This window comes from Quercus robur, chromosome 5 (assembly GCF_932294415.1).
Source record: "Quercus robur chromosome 5, dhQueRobu3.1, whole genome shotgun sequence".
NCBI classification, from domain to species: Eukaryota; Viridiplantae; Streptophyta; class Magnoliopsida; order Fagales; family Fagaceae; genus Quercus; species Quercus robur.
In genome coordinates this window covers 68,985,142-69,009,841 of record NC_065538.1, presented here as the reverse complement: position 1 = coordinate 69,009,841, position 24,700 = coordinate 68,985,142, and the positions used below count along the sequence as shown (strand labels likewise).

The 24,700-nt window shown below is 35.8% G+C and overlaps 3 protein-coding genes across 3 annotated transcripts; 2 read left to right on the top strand and 1 right to left on the bottom strand.

Moving 5' to 3' along the window:
- The first annotated feature begins 5,347 nt into the window (after positions 1 to 5,347).
- LOC126726837 (ras-related protein RABB1c) lies at positions 5,348 to 8,535 on the top strand. Its single transcript, XM_050432225.1, has 6 exons — positions 5,348 to 5,575; positions 6,180 to 6,319; positions 6,559 to 6,641; positions 7,156 to 7,360; positions 7,500 to 7,568; positions 8,106 to 8,535. Exons 1-6 carry the CDS (start codon positions 5,530 to 5,532, stop codon positions 8,196 to 8,198), a joined length of 636 nt encoding a protein of 211 aa, XP_050288182.1. The 5' UTR covers positions 5,348 to 5,529; the 3' UTR covers positions 8,199 to 8,535.
- Positions 8,536 to 9,969: 1,434 nt separating this feature from the next.
- LOC126726835 (enhancer of mRNA-decapping protein 4-like) lies at positions 9,970 to 21,946 on the top strand. Its single transcript, XM_050432223.1, has 12 exons — positions 9,970 to 10,771; positions 12,145 to 12,194; positions 12,274 to 12,430; positions 12,577 to 12,795; positions 13,513 to 13,641; positions 13,822 to 15,450; positions 16,164 to 16,523; positions 16,933 to 17,037; positions 18,321 to 18,491; positions 19,405 to 19,569; positions 19,660 to 19,785; positions 21,471 to 21,946. The coding sequence occupies exons 1-12, from the start codon at positions 10,082 to 10,084 to the stop codon at positions 21,777 to 21,779; spliced, it is 4,110 nt and encodes a 1,369-aa protein (XP_050288180.1). The 5' UTR covers positions 9,970 to 10,081; the 3' UTR covers positions 21,780 to 21,946.
- Positions 21,947 to 22,282: 336 nt separating this feature from the next.
- LOC126726836 (chaperone protein dnaJ 11, chloroplastic-like) lies at positions 22,283 to 23,367 on the bottom strand. Its single transcript, XM_050432224.1, has one exon. It carries the CDS (start codon positions 23,204 to 23,206, stop codon positions 22,652 to 22,654), a length of 555 nt encoding a protein of 184 aa, XP_050288181.1. The 5' UTR covers positions 23,207 to 23,367; the 3' UTR covers positions 22,283 to 22,651.
- Between the last annotated feature and the right edge of the window lie 1,333 nt (positions 23,368 to 24,700).

Here is a 24,700-nt window from a genome sequence, read left to right as displayed (position 1 = left end):
GCATAGTACATATTCCTCCATTAGTCAATGGATAGTCTTCAAATAACATGAAAAACACGAAAGATTAGTTAAGAAAAGTTTTGAGTGACAAATACATGTGAAAAATAATAAATTATGTTAAGTCAAGTGATCCCTATGATGGACACAAGTATCCGTAGTTTCTGGTAGCTTATTTATATAGTATTTAATATTTATTAAGAAAATATAGTTTTTAATAACTTTTGTGTTAAATTTATGACAAAAAATTAGCTTATTTATAAAAATCTAAAAGTTTGACTATTTGCAAAAAGTTAAGACAAAAAACAAAAAGTAAATTTTTTTTAACTATTCCCAAACATACTTCTAAACTTCAAATTAGTGTGGATGAAAGATGTTACATCAAAATTCATAGAGGTAATTACGGCCGATTTGGCCTCTTATAGTGAGAGTTCAGGGACCAAAAAAAAAAAAATGTTATGTCAAGTGATGGTTAGAAAAAAGGACAAGCAAGGCGAGGCAAGGCCCAATAATCCATTGGATGGGCTTTGGGGAAAAAAAATATTGCTACATGGAAATGAGTTTAATTTAGTTATTATACTTAGAGCATTTTCGTCAACAATTGTAAATGCTATAAATGTTATTTTTTAGCATCTGAAACCCAAAAAACCCACTCCATCAAAACTTGTATATGCTATAAAATTTGCAATCTTGCTACAATGCACTCTTATTTTTGAGAGCGCATTGTAGCAAGATTGTATAATATTTTATTATTTCTAATTTTCTCTCTCCTCAAACTCTCAAATTCTCCCTCAGACTCTCAAACTCTCCCTTTCGTTCTTTGGTTCTCCCTCACAATCCAAGCATAATCTCCCTTCCCTTTTCATCACTCTGCCTCCATTCTGAAACTCATCTGCTCTTCGTTAAGCTTCAAGGGTTTGTAGTCAGCGATTGTGGTCATGATTTGGTGGGTATCAGTGGTGCTCAGCAACGATTTTGATGGGGTTGAGATTAGGGTGGTGGGTTTTGGCTGGGGTTAAGATTGGGGTGGTGGGTTTTGGTTGGGGTTGAGAACGAGATGGGTGGGTGGGTGGTGTTGGGTTTTGGTTGGGGTTGAGATCAGGGTGGTGGGTTTTGGTTGGGGTTAAGATCGGAGTGGGTGGGTGGTGGGTTTTGTGGTGGCTGCTGGTATTGGGGTGAGGCTAAGCTACGGTGGTGGCTGGCAGTGGCTAGCCTTGGGTGCGGGTTGTGCCGTGGGTTAAGAAAGATGGAGAGACAGTGGGAGAGAGAGACAGAGGGAGAGTAAGAAATAATTTTAAAAAATAAAATAAAAATATTAAAGAAAGAATATTTAAATGAAATTGTAAAAAGAAAAAAAAAAGAAAAAAAAAAAGAATGTTTGATGTTTGGTGTATTGTAAACTAAAATGAGGTGTTAAAATTGTAAAAGTAGTGTTTTGAGATTGTAAATGCTAAAAATTTTACAATTGTTGATGAGAATGCTCTTAGATAAAGTTTAACTACAAAATTTATTATAGACTAAAATTACAACTTTACTCAATATCTTTTTATTGAAGGTAAATTTTGATAAATCCATAATTGGATTACATTTTCTTCTTATATCCTCCATACTTGCAAAATCTTTAGAAAATTAAAGTTCAATAGCTATGCCATTAATAAATTGTTTAAATTGTAAATTTTTGTAGTTTAAAATTATGCATAAAATATAAGTTTATAAATCATATAGTAAATAATATCTAATTGACACAAAATTTGACATGTGTATTAAGAGCTTAAAGAACATGCAAATCAACTATTAGATTTTTAAATCTATAATTGGATTACATTTTCTTCTTATATCCTCCATGCTTGCAAAATTTTTAAAAAATTAAATATCAATAGCTATGTCATCAATAAATTGTTTAGATTTTAAGTTTTTGTAGTTTAAAATTATGCATAAAATATAAACTTATAAATCATATAGTAAATAATATCTAATTGACACAAAATTTGACATGTGTATTAAGAGCTTAAAGAACATGCAATTCAACTGTTAGATTTTTAAAATTATGTAGTAATGTTTTTTTTTTATTAATCAGTTTTGTAGCTAAACTTGTCCTTATATTTATCCCAAAATAAAATTAGTTATTATATAACTCAACTAAATTGCAAAAAATAAAAATAAAAATAAAAATTCTACTCCAACTAAAATTCTATTAATCATATGCTAATTATTAATGTAGGGGAAAGGGCCCAAGATCGTATATTGGGTCTTAGGCTTTATCCGAGGATATAAATGGGTCCGAGGAGAAGAAAATAATTATTAAATATCCCCAGACCAAGTTCCATAAGTAGAGAGCAAACAAAAGGTTGTCCAAGGAGTATATCCTCCTCGGACTTAATGAATATGGTTCAAAGTATATAATCCAGCAATTAAAGTGACCTTCTAGGAAGGTTCAATGATAGGGACGTGCTTCATGGACATTTCATGGACATATGAGAAGGAAGAAAACCTAAAAATATCTAAAGGAAGGCTGACACCACCGCATTAAATGCACTGTAACTACTTTTCTAGCCGCATTTATGTGAAAAAGACCTCTGAACAGTGTTACCTTAGCTACCGCAACTCACAGAGAGTTAGAGAGGGTGTCTGATGGGACAAGTACTTGTAGGGGCCTTTTTTTTGTGTATGGTGTATTGGGCTGGGCTGCTTCCTGCTGGGCTGCTTCCTGTGGTGATGGGCCCGAATGTTTCTGAGTAAGGGAGTTGGGACTGGTCTAATTGTAACTCAACTTGGGCCGATTTGTGCACAAGCTTATGCCTTATCTACTAGGAGTAAACTTACGGCAAGCGGCACTGTTGTAGACGAGTTACGGCAGACAGATATAATAATAATAACCAAAACAGAGTATCTGATTATTTAAATAAATGGCTATGTAATCCCTACTTATAAAGCATGATTACAGTCATGATGATGTCAATCACAGAAAAGTAAAGAAAATAATACGAACTAATCAAATGGGCATAAATCGAGTTTTAAGTTTAGTCTGCCGAAGCAAAGCCAAAGAGGGGAGAACACCTCTTCTCAATGCAAATAATCTCTCAGGAAAAAGATCTTACTGTGGGGATTAATGGCTTTGAGGGAGCCAAACCTGAATGGTTATTGCCCAAAAAAGGAGTCATTGTTTACGTTTTGGAAGAGAGCAAGATTTGAAGGGGGAGAGAGGGAAACCGATCTACCGGTGCATGCCCACCGTATTACCTCTCATTCTTCCTTAATTTTCTCTATTTTCTTTCTCTGTTTTCTTTCATATCTTTTTTCTCTTCTTTTTTTACTCTGTTTTTCTTTCTACTCCGTAAATGCTCTGTTTTTTTATCCTTTTTTCAGGGCACGGCAAGGGCCCTTTTATAGTGCCTGCCGTGACCAATCTTTTACCATTTTGCCCCTTAATCGCCTCTGTCTGGTCTGGGCGTACTTGTCGACCACCAAGTCTGTGCGACATTCACCCTTGCCAAATAGAGGCAGGTTTGTTTCATTCCTCAGTCTACCGTAACACTTCTTTCCTGCCAGGGTATAAATGTTTTCTCTCTTTACTCTCAAGGCATGCACCCAACGGTTCCCCCTCAAACTTGCTTCTTTTGGGTGGTTTGTCATCTCAGCAGGACGTACCCCCCAAAAGGGCTTGGGTAGGAGCCGCAAAATAGATCTTTTCCCCTCTCCCCACCACCAAACCATACCCCCTTTACCTCTTACCTCTGGTCCATGGCCCCACCACGTCCTATATTGGCTGGATACAGGCTGGTAGTGCCTGGGCCTTGCGCGTGCTTTCCTTTCAGATATGTCCAAGAGTCTGCCTGCTGCTCATGCGTCTGCCGTGATCTGGAGGCTCTTCATCTGTGTTTTTTGACCTTTCATGTGGGCTTTTCTTTGGTTTCCCGCTCCATTCAAGAGCTGGGCTTTGTCTGATGATGGGCCTTACATTTCTTTGGTCCACTCTTGATTTTCTTTATTTCTTGCAACGTTGGATTGTTATTCCTGCCGCAATAACTTAATCCTGCTGGACCTCTTTTGGGCCATTCGTTTATCCCTTTTCTCAGTGGTCTGTCATGGGCACTGTTTTACTTTTACTTATGGGCTCCTATGTCCCTTTGGGCATTCACGGCCCGATTGCTTTCTTTGGGCTTCCTCGACCCGTTTGCTAATTCCACACTCCCATGGGCATTTTACTAACTTCATTGGGCTTCCCCGACCCAATAACCTTATTCTTATCTTTGGGGTTCATGGGCCTGCCATAAACCCCTTACTCTCTTAGTTTTCATTGCCTTGGACCTGCGGTGGCCCTTTCTCACTTTTCTACCTCATATACTGCCCATGAGATGCTATTTCTTTCTTTCCTGGCTTCTTTGAGCCCGCTTGCCTCTTCAAGACCCATTTATTTATTTGTTGGGCCTGTGATCCATTATTCCTGCCGCTTGGGCCTAATGAGTTTTTGCTATCTATTTTGTCAATTTTTTGTAGCTCTCATTATTGGGTTTTCTTTCTGTCTACCTGGGCTTCCACAAATGGCCCTCAACAGTACTTAAGTAAGGGTTCAAATGATCAACAAGTGAAGAGTGAAGATGATTCAAAAAAGGATATATAAGGTGAAAAACTCTTCATGGTAGGGGGATCAGAAAAGAGAGAGAAAAAAAAATAGTATATCAATCTAAATTATTTTGATATCCTAGAGTGATCATTATATACAGATTTAACCTCTTCGGACTGAGAGTTTATTGATACTATCATCCTTTATTTGTGTTTGATCACCATGCAATTCAATACTAGCATTATCCAACTCATTAAGACCTAGTTCTTTGACCATTCTCTACAAATTCATTGTATTGGGCTTATTGGACCAAGACTCCATACATTTTGGGATTAAGCCTTAAACTGTAACCCTAAAATTAAGATAATTTAATTTAGGTAAAAATTTATAATTTAAAAGTTACCATAGTTTTTTAGTGGAGTTTATAGTGTACCTTTGTGTTATAACCTCTTTCTCTCTCCCTTCTATGTGTTTGTATCTAAAAAAAAAAACAGTTTCAAAAAACTTGTTTCTTAAAAAATAGTTTCAAAATAAAATTTTATCACACAAAATTTCAAGATATTTATCATAAATTTAATAGTAGTAGTTACTATTATAATTAATCTATCATAATTTTATATTTTAATACAATTAAAATATATATATATATATATATATTTTTTTTTTTGGGAGAGGATAATATAATTAAACTTGAATGTTTATTTTACGCAATACGTACACAATACAAAAACAAATACTGTATTATATTATAAAGAAAATATAAATAGCAGAGAAGAGAGGAACGCGTCTGCCTTGCTGTAACTTCCTTCGTCTTGGTTTTTCTTTTCTTCTTTCTCTCTCTTTCACTTTCACTTCAATTCTATTCAATTCCATTCGTTACTTTTTTCTGCTTCCTTCGGAAATTCAATTCAAAACTATAAGCTGCCTTTTGTTTGGTTTCATTCATTCGTAGATTTTAGTATTTGGGAATGTCATACGCTTATCTCTTCAAGTACATCATCATCGGCGATACTGGTACTTCTCTCTCTCTCTCTCTCTCTTTGTTAAATTCGAATTTGTTTTTTGTTTTTTGAATTCAGATCTCAATAATTATTACCTTGCAATCGCATCGAAATTACTTTCGTTGTTGATCTTTTCTCAATTCTCTCTGTTTAATTTTATCCAATCACCAACTCTGATAGGATTTCTGACTTTGTACTTATTCTCTATGTTTTTTTTTGGATGTGATTCTCGGCTTTATTTTATATTCCACCGTGGCGGACATATTTTCAAGTGGAAATGGAATTCTTTTACCATGACTTTTTTTATTAATTTTACGAGAAAACGAAATCCCTGAATTTTGAATTGAATTGAAATTGTAGCTAACTAATTGAGACTATTGAGTTTAATAAAATAACGAGTAGTCACTGTGAGTCTTGGACAATGATGGATCCACCACTTTTTTCTCTGTTCCTCGTTGTGGCAAAAGTTGTGGACTCTGTAGTTATTTACTTTAACACTTGAACATATTGGTTGGAATCAAATGGGGTTTTGTACTTGATTGGCTTCTAGGAAAGGGTTTTGTTATTATGAGTTTGATGTGAGTGAGTGAGTGAATTTATGGTTTATGGTTGTGCAGGAGTTGGGAAGTCATGTCTTCTTCTTCAGTTCACGGACAAGCGGTTCCAGCCAGTCCATGACCTCACCATCGGTGTCGAGTTTGGGGCTCGGATGATCACCATCGACAACAAACCCATTAAGCTTCAAATCTGGGATACTGTAATTTTCGCTTTCTTTCCTTTCTGTATTGCAATTTACACTGAATTCTATTTTGAGAACAAGCACAATATAACTTTAATTAGTTCGTCATCAGAATATGGCTTGATGATTATTATGAAATGGGTTGCTTGTTTATCAAGTGCATTTCCTTAAATTTCTGTGAGCTTGTGGAGGAATTCTATTTTGTACCTTAAGTGACTAAAGTTGTAGATGCTAAAGTTTCCTTGGAAATATTCCAGGCGGGTCAAGAATCCTTCAGATCTATTACGAGGTCCTATTACAGAGGGGCTGCTGGTGCATTGCTTGTCTATGATATAACCAGGTACTTTTTTCATTTAAATTTGATCATTCGTTTGCTTATAGTCTTATACAGAAAAAATTACTTGTATGATTTTGTTCTATAAAGCGGGATTTTCACTCATAACCAGAGAATTTATTTTATCTTGTTGTACACCTTACCATCATTAGGAACGCATCATTGTGTGGTACCCTTATAACATTCCAGTAATCATTTCTGATCTAGTAAATCATCGGAACTTTTACATTGCATTTCGAAAGACTCTACAAATCAATGTCTAGTGAAAACAAAATCGGTATTGCCAAAGAAAGTTGAACAAAAATTCCACAATTTAGTGGAAACTAAAAGGTTCTTGCCTCTGGCAGATTTTAGTGGCTGACTATATGTTATCTGTAGAAGCATACATAAAAGGAGCTTTGAATTTTTCTAATGAATGTACTTATTGGGAATTATTTATATTTTTTAGTTATCTGGTATCATTTTGTTCCATTTAGTTGAGAAAGTCATTAGGATGACAATTTCGATTTTGTATTTGTAGGAGGGAAACTTTTAATCATTTGGCTAGCTGGCTGGAAGATGCAAGGCAACACGCAAATGCAAACATGACAATAATGCTTATTGGTAATAAGTGTGATTTGGCCCACAGAAGGGCTGTGAGCACAGAGGAAGGGGAACAGTTTGCCAAGGAGCATGGTCTGATTTTTATGGAGGCCTCTGCTAAAACTGCTCAGAATGTTGAGGAGGTAAGAATAAATATTGCTGATATGTTGGAAAGTGCCTTGTAACAAAATCCTCAGATTCTTCAACTATATATGTGAATTGAGGTTTGGTTTTTTGCCATTACCTTTCTCAGTTTTAAGTAGTAAATAATTTTTTGTGCAGGCATTCATAAAAACAGCTGCTACCATTTACAAGAAGATTCAGGATGGAGTATTTGATGTGTCAAATGAGGTTAGCTTTTGTTCTTTTGTTCTCCCCCATCCCTTACTGTTTTTTCCAATTCAGGAATTTCATTGGATTGTTTGGATGAGCTTATTTTCATCTTAAAACAGCAATAAATAACTTTTTAAAGTGTCGCCCTTTTCAAGGTACAACTGTATTTTTGCACAATAAACAAAATAAGCTATGAAAGTAAGCTCATCAAAACACACTGTAGTTTTTACATTATATAGCAGTGAGTAGTTCCTTTGGATGAGAAATGCATGTTTATCCAGTTTCACTTAGCATTGGTGCATTTTCAGATTTTTATCATAAAAGATATTGAAGCGATGATACGTTAATTCCTATTTGAGACACATTGTTGTTTGTATATAATATTTTTTTGTGATATTCTGACTTGTATTGAGATTAAGTTTACCTTTTCCAATGATGTGGTTCAAACTTGAAAGCATTGGAAATGGTACATATTACACAGAAATATAGTTTTGTTGAATTGATGAGAGGTATAGATGGTGTTGCTGATGCTCTTGTCCTGGTCTTATTTTGCAGTCTTATGGAATAAAGGTTGGATATGGTGGCATACCAGGACCATCAGGAGGCAGAGATGGTGGTTCTGCTCAAGGTGGAGGCTGTTGCAGTTGAAGTCTGAGATCTCACCTGCTAAACTGAAAGCATCCTGTCTAGTGTCTACTTGTTCTTTCTCATTCTTCCCTTTTTCTTGTTTTTTCCTTTTTATGGGTCTGAATGTTACGACTTCCCCCCCTGCTCCTTTGCAACTTGTCCTATAATACATCCATGCTCAAAATATGAGATATTTGTATAATCCTTTCTGAAGTCTTGGGTATTTGATTGTAAATTTAACAGTTATTTCATTCGTCATTAGTTGTGTTGAAGAGGATTACAAATTGTGATAACTGTAAGTAGTGAGTATTGTTCTTGTCTGATGATCTATATATGTATGTTGGGTTGCATTTACACATTCTCTCATGTGTTCTATGAAAGGGCAACTTAGGTGCTAGTATAGATGGTTAATCTGTTTTGGTCCTGTCAAGAGTTTGTGAAAAATTCATTCAACTGGTGGCTTGACTATGAAAGAAAATTGTTTAGCAGTCAATTGATTTTGTTGGTGGTCTTGTGCTATAATGGTTCGTTTTGAAAAATGTCTTTCATAGCATTTGAGATTCATTTTGACACATTGCAGCCTAGCCTTGGTGTATTGAAATTCATCACTTTTTGGTCTTTGGAATTGGAGCAGCTAATTTATCTTAAGCACCAATAGGGTTCATTTTTTTTTAAAATTGTTCTTGATCAAACCTCGATTACCTCCCTGGCGGTATGGGAACTGGTGGAAGCGTCTGTGCACCATTCCCTTAAGTTCATTGTGCAAGCTAACATGTGTGCGAGTTTAGTCTATCAGAGTGATGTTACACAAAACACAAAATTGATTGATTTAAGTGTGTTTGGATACCATTTATTTTGCTGAAACTGAAAATTATTATTAAAATTACTGTAAATAAAGGTAAAAGTTAGTTGAAATAGTATAATGAGATCCATAAATAATGTTAAAAAATACAATGAAGTTCATAAATAGTAGTAAAAATAAACTGAATAATAAAATAATTTTAATTTTTAATCCCTACTCATACGTACACCCAATGTAAGAAATCTGAATACACTACCCCACTTTTTTAATTGAACAGGAAAGCAGTGGTTGATTACTGTTTTCAAATTGCATTGAAAACTTGTAGATCCTTTTAAAACGAAAGGTGTGCAAACAGTAACGCAAGTGAGCAGCTAAGTGGTGAACCTGTGCCAATGAAAACAAAAACATCCATCTCCGCCAATTACAGAAAGAAAGAGTGATGGATGACGAGATGCTAATAGTAAATATCACATCAATTTATACGTTTTATCTTAGTTTTTTTATAATAAAAAAAAATACAAAAGAAAACTACAAAATCGCTAATTTCAATTTAATTAATTTAATCTTTTCAATCTGGCAAGCCGTCTCTGTTGCAAAAGAACTGGTATTAAATTGAGATTTTAATAATAATTTCTGTCACATAGGGTTTCGGTTTTTGGACTAGTGGGGCATTTCATTTGGTGCAATCCTGCCCCATTGACGTGCTGGTTTTATTAACAATAATTAATTATTATCGTCTAGTATTTATTAAAATTTTTTTTTAAGAGAGTCTTGTTAATTTAGATTATCATATAAATGGATCAAAGAAGAAGATAAGAGATAAATCTTGATCAATCATCAATAATACAATCTTTTCCTTCTGCTAAAGACAATAACTAGATAGATCTTAATGAGTTGATGATCCATCTTTCACAAAAAACTAACTGCTGTATATAATATATGTATATTCTTTCTATATATCAATTATAAATATTTTGACTAATAATACTATATTCCTATATCTGTATATGTTTCATCATCAGCCTCGTCAAAAGCCATAAGAAAGGCAAGCTCTCTTCTTTTACCCCCTCTCTCTCCGTCTGTCTCTGTCTCTCTCTCTCTCATGGCTTCCCCTGTAAATCCCAACCTCCAAAACCAAAATCAAAATCAACAAGGAACACAATTTGATTTGCAAAAGCTCTTCAAACCCTCATCAAATCCTGGTAATCTAAACACCTCTCCATCTTTCCCAACTCCGGCTTCTTCTCCATCCTCTTCATCACCTCCATATCTCTTACCTTCTTCTTCTTATCCTCCACCAACTGGTCCTTCATACCCTTTCCACCACCCTCACTTTCTTCCATACCCTCCTCCACCAACGCCCCTCGACCACTTTGTCCACCAGTTTCCTCAACCTAACCTCCATGCCCCTCTCAGACCCATCTCCCCAACTCCAACAACTAGTACCACTACAGCAACAACAACAACAACTAGTGCCACTGATTTCTCAATGACCCATTTGACCATTACGCCTTCCACGCCTCCCACGAGGCTTCTCAGCACAAAACTCCCAAGGGGTCGCCATTTAATAGGTGATAAACTTGTCTATGACATTGATGTTCGCTTGGAAGATGAGGCTCAGCCACAGCTTGAAGTCACTCCTATCACTAAGTATGCCTCTGATCCTGGCCTTGTGCTTGGCCGTCAGATTGCTGTTAATAGATCTTATATTTGCTATGGCCTCAAGATGGGTAATATCCGTGTCCTTAACATTAACACTGCCCTAAGATCTTTGCTCCGAGGCCACAGCCAGGTACGGTCTGATATGACTCTTCGTTTTTTCATTTGTTTTTGAATTATTGCTGCTATTTCAGTGTCCATCATTTCATTCAATGCTATTGCAAGTTTGAATCTTTCATGTTCATAGATTGTAACTGCATGCCAGGCATTGATAATAGAACCTGGGATTTAGATATTACAACTTCTCATTATTAATTTTTGTTCAAAGGTCACATTTTTATTGGTCAAATCTCCAACTTTTATCTTATGTAGTGCAGCAATTGGGTTTACCACTATTTGTATTTAGAACTTCTCTTTATACATTATTGTAGAAATGTTCGACTTTTATTATCAATTCACATTTTTAAGGCACAAGTAAAAAGAATTCAAGTGGCATTGCCTGTAAGATGCAGTTGTATTACATGGGTGAAACTTTTAATTTAAATTTCAAAAATTGACTGGTGTTCCTTAAATTTGGGTAGCCTATTTATATTTTTCCTTTAGGTAGGCCTAAATTTGAGTATAGAGTTTATAAATTGTATGCTCTGTAAAAGTAGAAACAAAGATGAAGGGGATAAAGGGGTTGTAAGACTTGATGATCAAGAGATACCAAATAGTGAGTGCTTTCAATATCTTGTATCAACAATTCGTAAGGATTGAGAGATTGAAGAGGACGTGAATCCTAGGATAAGAGTAGGTGGTGAAGTGGAGCGCATTAGAAGTATCGTGTGATTGTAGAATACATATCAAGTTAAAAGGAAAATTGTATAAGACTATTGTAAGACTAACTATGCTCTATGATACTAAACGTTGGACTATTTAGAAACAACCTATTCATGAAATGAGTGTAGCTTAAATGAAAATGTTAAGATGTATAAGTGGAAATACAAGTAAAAATAGGATTCGAAAGTAAAGGTAGCTATGGCCCCTATTGATGTAAAGATGAGAGAAACTTGCTTGAGATGGTTTGGTTAAGTGCAGAGGAGAATAATTAATGTACCAATGAGTAAGAGTAAGTTGATTCAAATCGAGTGAACCAAAAATTGGAGGAAGACCTAAAATAACAATAGTGGCAGTAGTAAAAAGGAGTTGTCAATTAAGGGTTGATAGAGAGTATGATTTTAGATAGGATGGAATGGCGAAAAAGAATACACATTTCTGACCCTGATTAATTTGTTTTGAGGATCCATAGCTGACTCCAAAATTTTGGGGCTAAACTTGATTTTTTATTATTATTTTTATTTCCCTATGATTGTATGGAATTTGGATCTTATATATAATTTTTTCCTATCAATATTACTCTCTTACTTGTTATGTATACATTACTGATGCACCATTCAATATTCAGTCATATTTTAAAACTCCTCCCTCATCTCTCGTTTATGTATATTAGTATTTATTATGCAGAGAGTAACTGATATGGCTTTCTTCGCTGAAGATGTTCACCTTTTGGCTAGGTAGATCTTTGTCCTGATTTTTCATTTGGCCCTTTCATTTACTCTTCTTCTGGAAAGTTCTAATTTCCATTTTCTGCAGTGCTAGCGTTGATGGACGGATTTTCATTTGGAAGATCAATGAAGGTTCAGATGAGGATGACAAACCTCAAATCACAGGAAAAATTGTTCTTTCTATTCAGATAGAGGGAGCAGGGGAGTCAGTCCACCCACGAGTGTGTTGGCATCCTCACAAACAAGTAATCATGAATTTGTGTTTTATTTCATCAAATATTTATCCCCTAAAGTGTTCTAAAGTTGTTTTAAATTGTGCATTTTCTCCTTGTTTTTCTAGGTTTTTAGTTTTATTGGTCTTCATAGTTGATTAACAAGAATTGCTTTACAGGAAATTTTGATGGTTGCAATTGGAAACCATGTCCTTAAAATCGACACCACAAAAGTTGGAAAGGGTGTAGTGTTCTCAGCAGAGGAACCTCTTAAATGTCTCATTGATAAACTAATTGACGGGGTCCAATCTGTTGGTAAACATGATGGTGAGGTTACTGAGTTGTCAATGTGCCAATGGATGACCAGCCGTTTAGCTTCAGCATCAATGGATGGCACGGTCTGTATTCTCTCCCGATTGGCTTTGTGGTCTTCCAGTTTTTATCTTTCCTCTTTTGGTGCCTTCCATAAGGAAATTTAACGTTAATGAAAAAAAGTGTGCTTGTCACATGCTTATTCACCCATATTACTCATAGGATGACATAGAAGGGGGAAGTGCCCTAAAATTGGGCACTTGTCTCACTCTATGTGATATTTTTCATTACATGGCAATTTATGATTGTTAGAATCATGGTTAAGTGATTAAATTCACCATTTCCTAGTAGCTTAAGCTTTTGAGACAATTGGTTATTTAACATAGTATCAGAGTAGGAGATTTTAAGTTTGATCCTTGTCTTCACTCTACCTCCCATTTAAAATGTTAAAAATCTCACATGTTGGGCTCCATTTATTAAGGGGTAGTTTCGGCTCACATGTGAGGTGAAGTGTTAGAATTATGGTTAGGTAATTGAATTCACCATTTCATAATAGCTTAAGTTTTTGGGACAATCAATAATTTAACAATGACAATAATGAAGACCCATTTTCTAATGAGTGGCAGTCTTGTTGCTGTTGTACAATGCCTCATAGAGCCTAAAGGTTACCCTTTTAAGTAGAATGTGATTCATGAGCCAGTTAGTCTGGTATTGGGAATCATTGATTTATGTGGGCTTGGAATTTCATTTTTCATAGTTTCTTTATTTATTTTTATTTATTAATTATTCCTCTTCTGCAACAGGTGAAGATTTGGGAGGACCGTAAGGCATCGCCACTTGCAGTATTGAAACCACATGATGGCAATCCTGTTAATTCTGTGACATTTTTGACTGCCCCTCACCGTCCGGACCACATTGTTCTTGTTACAGCGGTATCTACTCCTAATCTTTCCCATTATTTGACATGGGTGCATTATTATACTAGACTTTCAGGTGTCTTTGGAGTATTTGCTATGTAGCTCCTTTAGCATTCACTTCTTGTTAGTCTGGTATTGAAGATCCACTTAAAAATAGATGTATAATCATCTGTATTTTTTTTTTCCTTTTTCCAGGGGCCACTTAATCGGGAAGTGAAGATATGGGCCTCTATGAGTGAGGAGGGCTGGTTGTTGCCTAGTGATACTGAATCATGGCGGTGTACTCAGACTTTGGATGTAAAGAGTTCCTCTGAACGTAAGGTTGAGGAAGCATTCTTTAATCAAGTCATAGCATTGCCTCGTGCAGGCTTATTTCTACTTGCAAATGCAAAGAAAAATGCTATATATGCTATACATATAGAGTATGGGCCTAATCCAGCTTCAACCCGCATGGATTACATTGCTGAGTTTACAGTCACAATGCCTATTCTGTCTCTTACTGGAACTAGTGACAGTTTACCAGATGGAGAACATATTGTACAGGTCTACTGCGTCCAAACACAAGCCATTCAGCAGTATGCATTGGACCTATCTCAGTGCCTGCCACCGCCCCTAGACAATGTGGGGTTGGAGAAATCAGACTCCAATGTTTCTCGAGCTTTTGATGCTTCTGATGGTTCTGCAACTTTTGAATCACCTCCTGGAACTAAACCCACTGAGATACCCGAGGTTAATGCAACCACCATAGCACCTATTCTTTCAAGCAGCTCTGAAAATGCCCCAGAAGCAAGCCGTCCTGAAAACTTAGCTTCTTCTGAGGTTACCAACTTGCCAGAAGTTGCTATTTCTGGCATGGAAACAGTTGCAAGTGATTTGCCTTCTCATAGTAGTGCCGAAAATATCCATGCTGCATTGCCACCTCTTCCTTTGAGTCCAGGTTTATCTCGTGAATTTCGTGGTTTTAGAAGTCCATCAAATAGCTCTGAGACTAGTCCACCTCTTACTGATTATGGGGGTGATCAATCACCTCTTGAATATACGTCTGATCGGAGAATGGACACTGGGAAAGATAGCATGACTAATGTGCCTCCCTCGGTTGACAATTTGAGTAAGGGTGATAAAAATGCTGTACACAGTGACGTTTCCAATGTTCCCAGTCCTCCTATGGTATTTAAACAACCAACACATCTGGTTACTCCATCAGAGTTGTTATCTTCAGCTCCATCATCATCTGAGAATTCTCAAATTAATCTTGGTGTGAATGTGGTAGAGGCAAAAGTTCAAGATGTGGTTGTCAGCAATGATGCAGAAAGCACTGAAGTAGAGGTCAAAGTTATTGGTGAGACAGGAACCAGTCAAAATAATGAGTTTGACAGTCAGAGAGATTCTCACATTATGGTTGCTCAGAAAAAGGAGAAATCCTTCTATTCCCAGGCATCAGATCTTGGCATTCAGATGGCCAGAGATTGTTGTGTGGGAAATTATGGTGTGGATAAATTTCGGCAAGCTAATGATGTTAGTATTACTGAAGCACCAAACCAACCTCCTAACCCTTGTGCTGAAGAAGCTCAAGATATGATGAAAGATATAACTGCAAAGGTTGGCGAATCAGAAACTCCTATGGGAGTTTTGCAGTCTCCAGCCCCAGTGCTGAAGGGAAAAAGACAGAAGGGGAAAAATTCTCAAGTGTCTGGTGCATCTTCTCCTTCTCCAAGTCCTTTTAACTCTACAGATTCGTTAAATGAACCAAGTGGTGATTCAGGTTCCCCATCTTTAGAAACTGCTTTGCCCCAGTTACTGGCTATGCAGGAGATGCTTGAACAGGTGATTGCTTTAAATTTTTATGTATGGTAAGTAATATTTGGTGAGTTTAATTCACTGAGATCGTTTAACCAGTATGATATTTTTGGCCATGTCTTTTTCTGGGTTGACTTTGAAGAGTTCTGCTTAAATCATGTAACTTGGTTAGTCTCATGTTGTTGGGAGATTATTTTTTATTCCTGTGTATGTTAGAATTCATGTTGATTTTGGCATTTAACCTCATCTGTAGACATTTTTTTCCATGTTAAATACTGTAGCTTTTTCAGAAGTTTTTATTTTTATTTATTTATTTATTTTTATAATAAAAATGCCAGATTGCTTCTTATATTAATCATATTACAACCTGAAACAGATGACTTGTCATGCAAACTGCAGACAGATCCTTTACTTCCACTTCTTGATATTTATGATATCTCTGTGTTTTTCTCCTACTATCAGTTTTGATGTTGAATATCATTTTTTGGTAAGTTAAAAAAAAGAGAGAAAGTCATGATGTTTTATATCATATGGTATGCTTGCTTTGGATGCTTCCTTTCATGTAACAAATATTAGTAGTTAAGGATGTCATTTTATAACGCAATGAACTGGATACTTATAAGATTTATGATATTAGATTATATACTGATCACATTATAATTTTGACAGATAATTTGTCTTCCGTAGATATTTCTCACATGTTATATACTCTTGGACTAATGATTTTTCATATGTCATAGTTAATGAGCACGCAAAAAGAAATGCAGAAGCAGATGAATGTGATTGTTTCTGGCTCAGTTACCAAAGAAGGTAAAAGACTAGAGGGATCCTTGGGCCGGAGCATGGAGAAAGTTGTCAAGGCTAACACTGAAGCTTTGTGGGCTCGTTTCCAGGAAGAAAATGCAAAGCATGAGAAGCTAGAACAAGACCGTATGCAGCAGATAACAAACTTAATCACAAATTATATGAACAAGGACTTGCCAACCATGCTCGAGAAAACTTTAAAGAAGGAAATAGCTTTGGTTGGACCAGCTGTAGCTCGTGCAATTACTCCAATTGTGGATAAAACTATGTCATCGGCTATTATGGAGTCATTCCAGGTTCTAATTTTTACATTTGTCAAAATTTGGATGTCTTATTGGCTTTTTGAATGTTCATGTTTTATGTTTCTGTTGTTTTTATTGGAGGAATCTGCCTTTATGAATGGAACCATTACATGAAATATAGTAAGTGTCACAAATAATAGAAAATGGCATAAGGATTGAAGTCGTGACACCCTTCATTTATACTAATTATTGTTATAAATCAGTAGATAAAAGTCTCTGATGGAGCATGCTTTATAAATTGCTATGACAGTAATTGCTAAATGGGCTCATTCTGAACAATGGATTTGCTTCAAATAATGCAGCACAATATAGCCTCTAAATTAACAATAGGCTGCACTAACACAACTTAATTTGTCTGAAAAACGAATGTGGCTGAATAAGCTTTATATTGCGTACCATGCAGAAAGGTGTGAACCAACTTGAAAGATCAGTTAGTTCAAAACTTGAAGGTAGCATGACTAGGCAAATTCAAGCACAGTTTCAAACTTCTGGGAAGCAAGCTCTTCAGGTAATTTTAAGTTTGGTATATATATAAATAGTATCCCCTAGAGCTATAATGTGAACTCTATCTTCTTCACCTGAACCTTCTAATATAGCTCACTGTACATGTTAAGAATCTTACAATTATGCTCATGATTGTGTTTTTGTAAATTATCCAAGGCATGGATGTTCATGTGTTGGAAAGCTAGAACCATTGAGCAGGATGTAGTGATGATTAATTTTTTTTTTTTTTGATAAGTTTTATTGATATTAATAAATAGAGTTGCCCAAATATACAGGGAGTATATGACTAGGGACCAAAAAATCAATCACACAAATTACATAAATCTATCAAATCAATAACAAACCATAAGGACTGATTATGCAAAACTGACATCCAATCCAAAAAAGTTATAAAGAAAAGTAATTTGAGATTAGGCATAGACTCAACAACAATCTTCAGAATCACTCAACAAACTCCAAATAAACCCAACACCATAGACCAAAATTCTGTAGCAATAGGGCAGTAGAACCCATCATTAATCAATTCAAAACCCTATGATTGTTGAAGCATGGGTGAAAATTTAGATAATTTGTCTAGTTTTACTGAAAAAAAAAAAATACAACTCATCACTAATCAATTTTATGCAGATATGACTACTTTAGAGAATCAATTTATATCTAAAATAATTTCTAAAAAATAAATATAAAGATCTAATTGATACAGTTCTCTAAGAAGTGCATATCTTGATTGGTCTTGTCAAAAGTCTGGATTCATTTACATGGCTTTCTTTTTTTGTCATCTTCTTTAGTCCTAACTCATTGGACTTGCCATTCATAAATCATGAAGAACTTTCACTCTTTCTGCCTTAGTATAGACTCCAATTTCATTGCCTGTGCTCTATGGGTTATACTAAGCATACCCTGGTTCTGGATAATTAGATCGACCATAGCATCAGTGGATTTTTCTTTCAAGTCACCTGAGTCTCCATCGAATCAAGCCTTTCACCCTTTAGTAGCTCATTCATTCAGAGCTTGTTTGAGTTAACTGTATATATACTAGTCTATTCATATCTCATATGTAATATCTCAACTAATGTTGGATATGATTAGTTAGGAGGATCTGTAAAAGCCTTGCTTTTCCTTATGGTGTTATTTTGGGTTTACTGAATTAACATTTTTCTTATTTTGTTTTTTTCTCTTTAGCTTGGTTGTTTTGTTGATTTTGTGAAATGAATGGTCACATACCCGTATTTTGTGTGTGTGGATTCAGGTTGGTTCTGATGATTGATAATGGTTTGTACATTGCAGGATGCACTGAGGTCTAGTCTGGAAGCTTCAATAATCCCTGCATTTGAGATGTCATGCAAAACTATGTTTGAGCAAGTTGATACCACATTCCAGAAAGGGCTTGTCAAACATACATCTGCTACTCAGCAGCAGTTTGAGTCCACACATTCTCCATTAGCCGTTGCTTTAAGGGTAAATATAGCTTAACATGATGATTTAGTAGGAAGCAGGTGTTTTTTTCTTTATTTTTATTTTCTTGATCACCATTCATTCTTGCAAATTGTGCTGGAGTAATTGGGAATATTTCTCACTGGATGGCATATTTATTGGATGTGAAACAAATCTCTCAACAGCACCTAATCTTCATCTTCTGAATTATATGTGTTCAGAAGACTTTGATTTGCTCCTTCTCCGCAGGCGGGGCTGCGGGGGTGGGGGGGGGGGGGGTGGAATTCTGTATTATTTAGTTAGAAATAGTGTGTAATTTATAATAATGATATGCATTTTGAAATTGAAACGTGTGAAGGACGTAACCCATATGATTCATTTAATAGATAATCTTGAAGTTTACTGCATGAACAGTGGTCTCACTCTCATCCATGCTTACGTCCTTCTATTCTTGAACTTTTTCTTGTCATCAGTATGCTTTTAAAATATTAATTTTGTGGTATAATATGAGTGATCCATGTAAGAACTAAGAAAAAAATGTGATGGACGTTCTCTATAATAAACTTCAACCATATTTTATCAAAATTTCTGTTGCAACAGCTAATTCCTAATCTGGTTCATGGTGTATCTTGAATGTAGGCTATTGCTCCTTTAACAGTATTTGGATGTTTTGATCATTTGAGTGTGCTTCATGTTATTATCAATGCTCCTTTTTGGTTTGTTTTGTTTTGTTGTTGTTTAAAAAAAAAAAAACTGATATAATAGTGTAGAGTAATTCTGGGGGATAGTTGATGCAAATTCCAACAAGTAACAAAAGTAGAGTCAGAGATTTTATTTTGTGATTATGGGCATGGGCATTTGTTTTAAGCTTTGATTGTCGCTATGTACCTGTAAAACTATATATACTGATAGTATGATGCTATGTATGGATTCAAAGGATGCAATAACTTCAGCATCAGCAATCACTCAAACCTTGAGCGGAGAATTGGCTGATGGCCAGCGAAAGCTGTTAGCCATTGCAGTTGCAGGTGCTAACCCAAAAGCAGTAAATCCCTTGGTAACACAGTTGAGCAATGGACCTTTGGCTGGTCTTCATGAGATGGTACCTGCATATAAGCTTCCTTCTTAATCTGCATTTTTGTCCATTTACCCTTCTTTGGGCTTTATAACATTTAGAGGGTCATGTCTGTAGGCTGAGGCACCTGTGGATCCAACTAAAGAACTATCTAGATTGATAGCTGAGTGCAAATTTGAGGAAGCGTTCACTGGAGCCCTGCAGAGAAGTGATGTCTCAATAGTTTCATGGTTATGTTCTCAGGTATGTTCTGCTCTGCACACACCACCGCATATTGTTACTCTCATTTCAAAGCTGAAGATTGCTAGTGGAAGATTAAATGTGCTGCATATAGTGTTAAACATTTGTTGCATGCAAGTCTCTTTTCTCAAGTCCCTCAGGACCCAACAAATGCCTTTTAGTTTGAATATGAGCAATATTTGCAATATGGGACTGAATATTCCTCATCAAAGACCAACATCCATATTAATGTGTTCTGAGTGAGGAGTTGATATGAATAAGCACTGTAAAACAGAGATTTTTCTTATTTATTTGGTTCTACCGCACAAGTCCTTTAAGTTCCACCAATCTCTAATATCTAGAACTTGACGGGTAGAGGGTAGGACATGCCTATAATATACAGTTATTGGGTTTTCCCTTATACTTTCAATAATACCATGTTGAACCATGCCACTCCTTACTACCATGATTTTAAGTACTGTTCTTGCTATGTATCATTGAGTTAGATATGGCTTTGGATTTGCAATTTTTTTTTTTTTTTTTTTTTAAAAGTATTGAAATTGTGACTTGCAAGTGCAACATGAACAACCGTCCCTCCCTCTCTTGCCACAATTAAAAAGTTAATAGAGGATAAAAAGTAAGAAAAAAAAATGTCAAATATGATGGATCTTCTAGAGTTGCTAAACTTAAATATTAATCTGAGTTTATTTTTCTTGGGGTAGTCTTGTATACTTCCTATGTACTAGGGTTATGATGCACATTTTTGTTCTCTAATAAATTTATTACTTTTGAACAAAGAAAAACTATCTGCAAATTTAGTTAAACTAGTCACAAATTATGCATGTTATAAAAAACGAAATGGCGATTAATGGAGTAATAGAGTATGACTATAAATAGAGTAGAATGAAAAAAAAAAAAAAAAAAAAAAAAAACCCTAGCTAACCTTTTAAGGATCCATAGTTGACCCCTAAATTTTGGGACTAAGGCTTTGTTTGTTGTTGTTGTAGTCGCAGATTCACGCATTGTGCAGGAAATATATAATTATTTGTTAATGTGATATCATGTATAATTCGTTCTCTAAAATTTACTGAAGATAATATATTAAGTTTAGTTGTCTTTAAAAGAATTAAACTCACTTCCAAAAAAAAAGGATATGTTAATACTAAACGAGAAAGAGAATAGTAGATTTATAGAAAGAAAATGGGGAACAAAAGGTTGGCGGAAGTGTAACGGTAAGATGGGGAATAATAGGGAGGAAAAGAGCCAAAAAGGGGAGAGAAAGGTTTGGAAAGAGGTGGCTGATGTGGCGTAATGAGATATGAGTGAAATTAATTGCTAAGCTTCGATTATTATATATAGAATAGTATAGTACAGATACATGTAGATATAGATTTACATGTCTAGCATAATGCATAGTTAAGAAAGTTATGAATGTGGAGAGTCTCTTAGACTTATTACTTGAAAATCAATAGTTGGTATATGATTAGGCCTAAAATTTCTCGAAATATTCTGGTCTGGTGTATGTATGAATGCTCCAGGACCTGGGGTGGGTGAGGGAGTGGTCCTTTGTGTGTGTATATGGAGTCCATTTGGTGTTTGAAGGATTTGAGTTGTATTGTGTACGCTAATTACTGGCTTTTGCTATGCAATGACAAGGCTTATATAGTATGAAGTCAACGACATTCATATATTTTATGCTCTTCCGCCAGGTTGATTTACAAAGAATTTTGTCGACAATGCCACTCCCTCTAAGCCAAGGAGTTCTGCTGGCTCTTCTCCAGCAACTTGCTTGTGATATTAGCAATGAAACATCTAGAAAATTGGCATGGATGACGGACGTAGCTGTTGCCATAAACCCAGCAGATCCGATGATTGCAGTGCACGTTCGTCCTATCTTTGAGCAGGTATATCAGTTACTGGGTCATCATCGGAACCTACCAACAACCTCTGCTTCTGAAGCAAACAGCCTCCGCCTTCTTATGCATGTTATTAACTCTGTGTTAATGAGCTGTAAATGATTCTTCCCACTTTGTCTCTTCTGTAATCTGTGCCAAGTTGTAAGTGGAACATTGGGTTGTATAGAAATCTAGGAAGGTCCAGGAAAGAAAGCATAGTTTATGTAACAAGTTAGTATTTTGATGACAAGTGTGAAATAGTTTTTTTTAGTCCCTTTAAATTTTTGGTATATGTTTGCAGTCCTGCATCTCTCTCATTTTATTACTATTTTTTTCACTTTTTAAATACATCATATGAAAGAGCTGCACTTTTCATTTTTTAATTTATTTTTTATCTTGTTACCTTTTGTTCACTTCTACCCTCCTGAAATTCTTAGCCAACACACGATGGTGTGTCGTTGAGTGCACGTGGAGACAGCAGAAATGAGTAGTTAAAATGTTTTACTTATAGCTTGAACAATATTACATACACAAGTTTTAATATGTATGACATTTGAATAATGTGACATCATATAACTTGTTACTTCAACCTTTGTGAAAAAAATTGTGAAATGTGTTGCATCTCTAGAGTCATCAAGTTCAAATAGCTGTTTTAAGAGTGTGTGCTTTCTTTTATTATTAATTGTAGTGAAGCCTAGAAAAGGGGATATATCCCGTGTTCCATCGTGTCTATGCACAAACTTGGAAGAAAAAAAATTAAAGTTTTAGGTCTCATGAATTGTGGAAAATGATTGAGAGAAACCCAGCTGCTGATTTTTAGTAGTGATACATTCTGGCATTTGGATTGTCTGTCAGCTTTGATTGCTGAACTTGAAAAACAATGATCCGGAGGAAATTGAAAAAAAAGAAAAAAAAGAAAAAAAAAGGAAATGACTCATTGCTCTAGACCTTAATTTGCCTTAGCCGTGCAACCCTCAACTTGTTCTTTGCAGGTTCTACCAGCACTGATCGGTTTCCCACCTCCTTGTGGGAGTTGGGAATCCTGCTGCTGTGTACCTATATCCTCGACGTGCAGCAGTAGTAGTAGTGACACCAATTGACAAATCGTAGCGAGCCCTGGCAATGGGGTTAGAAAGTGTTGCATACGCCTTGTGAATCTCTATGAAGTCTTGGCCATTGGGATTGGAGTAACTCATAGCGTCTGGGTGGTACTGCTTTGCCAAACCACGGTATGCAGCTTTGATCTCAGCTTGTGAAGCAGTTTGTTTCACACGTAGCAATTGGTACAATGTAGTAGTAGTAGTAGTAGTAGCAGTGCCAGTTATGGCTGACAATAATGATGATGATGATTTCATTGTCCTCTCAGAACCAGCTACTGTACTTTCAGTTGCAGTGGCATCAGATAGTGTGATAATGGTCTTAAATTGGGTTCTTCTGAATCTAATACAAGACTTTGAAGGCCATATTCCCTGATCATTTTCATGGTTTGGGTGTGATATTTTGAAACCAAGTGAGGATTTTGGTGTGACAAGGGTGGAGTTTCCTAACATGTCCTTCCTCAGTTCTTGCTACTGACTCTAAATGTGTTAAGTAGAAGGAAACTGATGACAAAATCCAACGTGAATGTAGAAAGCTTATGTAATGGAATATAAGTGGAAATGGAGGAGTATATTGGGGTGGGGACTGGAGAATCTAGCTTCTGGGTTTGGTTTTGGACAGTGCATATAAGTATAGCTAATTATTAATATTATGAGGCCTTTTGAGGGAGAGAGTGAGGCAGTGGGCGCCTACGTTTTTGCTTTGACAGTTTTTAGCTTACAGCACACTGTGCTGTTAAAGATTGTGGAGGTACACGTACCAACCATCCAACCAAAGGGTGTGTCAGAGATTCTTAGTAGGTAACGTTCACCGAACACAACTCAGTCATGTGCTTGCACTTCATACACCCATGGTGTCTTGAGTTTGATCTTCCAGAAGATGCTCTACTTCACGTTCTTGCATTGACTGTAGCATTAAAATAAGAAACTTATTGGTACTTTTTTTTTCAATTTTAATATTATTAAAAACACAGGATCTTTCACAGTGTGTATATAATTTGACATTCTTCCACAAATATCAATTAGAATAAGTAACATGAAAACCTCCTTAGTCTGTCTCGAAGAGGGCATTTTACACATTATTCTCCCCTGTTAAATTGAAACATGGACTTGTAGTTACAAAGTCTTGAGGTTACCTTAGAGCAAGCTGTTGAAAAAACAAAAGGTAAAAAGTAAAAGTATTATCTTTTTTCAACATGGGTCAACCATATTATTATGAAATAACAGTACACAAATCACCCCCTACCAGTACCACTAATTTCCTGGTCACTTAAGCAAGAACAGTGAACTCCTAGCCATGATTGATTTAGACATTATATTTCAACCTTGTCTATCTTGATTGTTCACACCACCACCCTAGACCTATAAGTTCTTTTATTCGTCATTAGTTAGTGACATATTTGAGTTTCAATAGCAATCTAAAGTTGGCACTTCGATTGGTCTCGTGAACATTTGAATTTCAATAGCAATCTAAATTCGGCACTTCGATTGGTCTCGTGATCAGATTTTCACAATAGAAATGTTGTTTGAGCTTTCAATAAACCAGTCTCACATTAGTATTTATTGTGTCTCACCTACTTTCAGTCACATTTAATGCAATTGGACTTGTCCCATTTTCTCTGCTCAGAGACACAATTTTAAAATAAAAATACACCCAATCAATAGATGAGGAAACTGGCTTCAAACACATTGAAAAACTTGATCTAGGGGTTTAACTCACGCTAAAAAGGATGGTAAAACCTCTTTATATGAGCTATGCTCATCCATTGAGATGGTATGTGATATTTTCAGCCCAAAAGAAGAACAATATTTTTCTGACTTATTCATCAGACTGTCTTCGGCCAACCCCCACTAGGTTGGCCCAAGCTACTAAGTTGGACCTCTTGTTTTGTTTTGCAGATACACATTCAGTGTCTCATTGGGCCCAATCCAATGGATCCTAGTGCC

Coding starts and splice junctions, on each gene's coding strand:
- LOC126726835 (XM_050432223.1), top strand. CDS start 10,082: ATGGCTTCCCCTGTAAATCCCAACCTCCAAAACCAAAATCAAAATCAA. Junction 13,642..13,821: donor ACATTGTTCTTGTTACAGCG/GTATCTACTCCT, acceptor TCCTTTTTCCAG/GGGCCACTTAATCGGGAAGT. Junction 17,038..18,320: donor CTGGGAAGCAAGCTCTTCAG/GTAATTTTAAGT, acceptor TGTACATTGCAG/GATGCACTGAGGTCTAGTCT.
- LOC126726837 (XM_050432225.1), top strand. CDS start 5,530: ATGTCATACGCTTATCTCTTCAAGTACATCATCATCGGCGATACTG. Junction 6,320..6,558: donor AGCTTCAAATCTGGGATACT/GTAATTTTCGCT, acceptor GAAATATTCCAG/GCGGGTCAAGAATCCTTCAG. Junction 7,569..8,105: donor TATTTGATGTGTCAAATGAG/GTTAGCTTTTGT, acceptor CTTATTTTGCAG/TCTTATGGAATAAAGGTTGG.
- LOC126726836 (XM_050432224.1), bottom strand. CDS start 23,206: ATGTTAGGAAACTCCACCCTTGTCACACCAAAATCCTCACTTGGTTTC.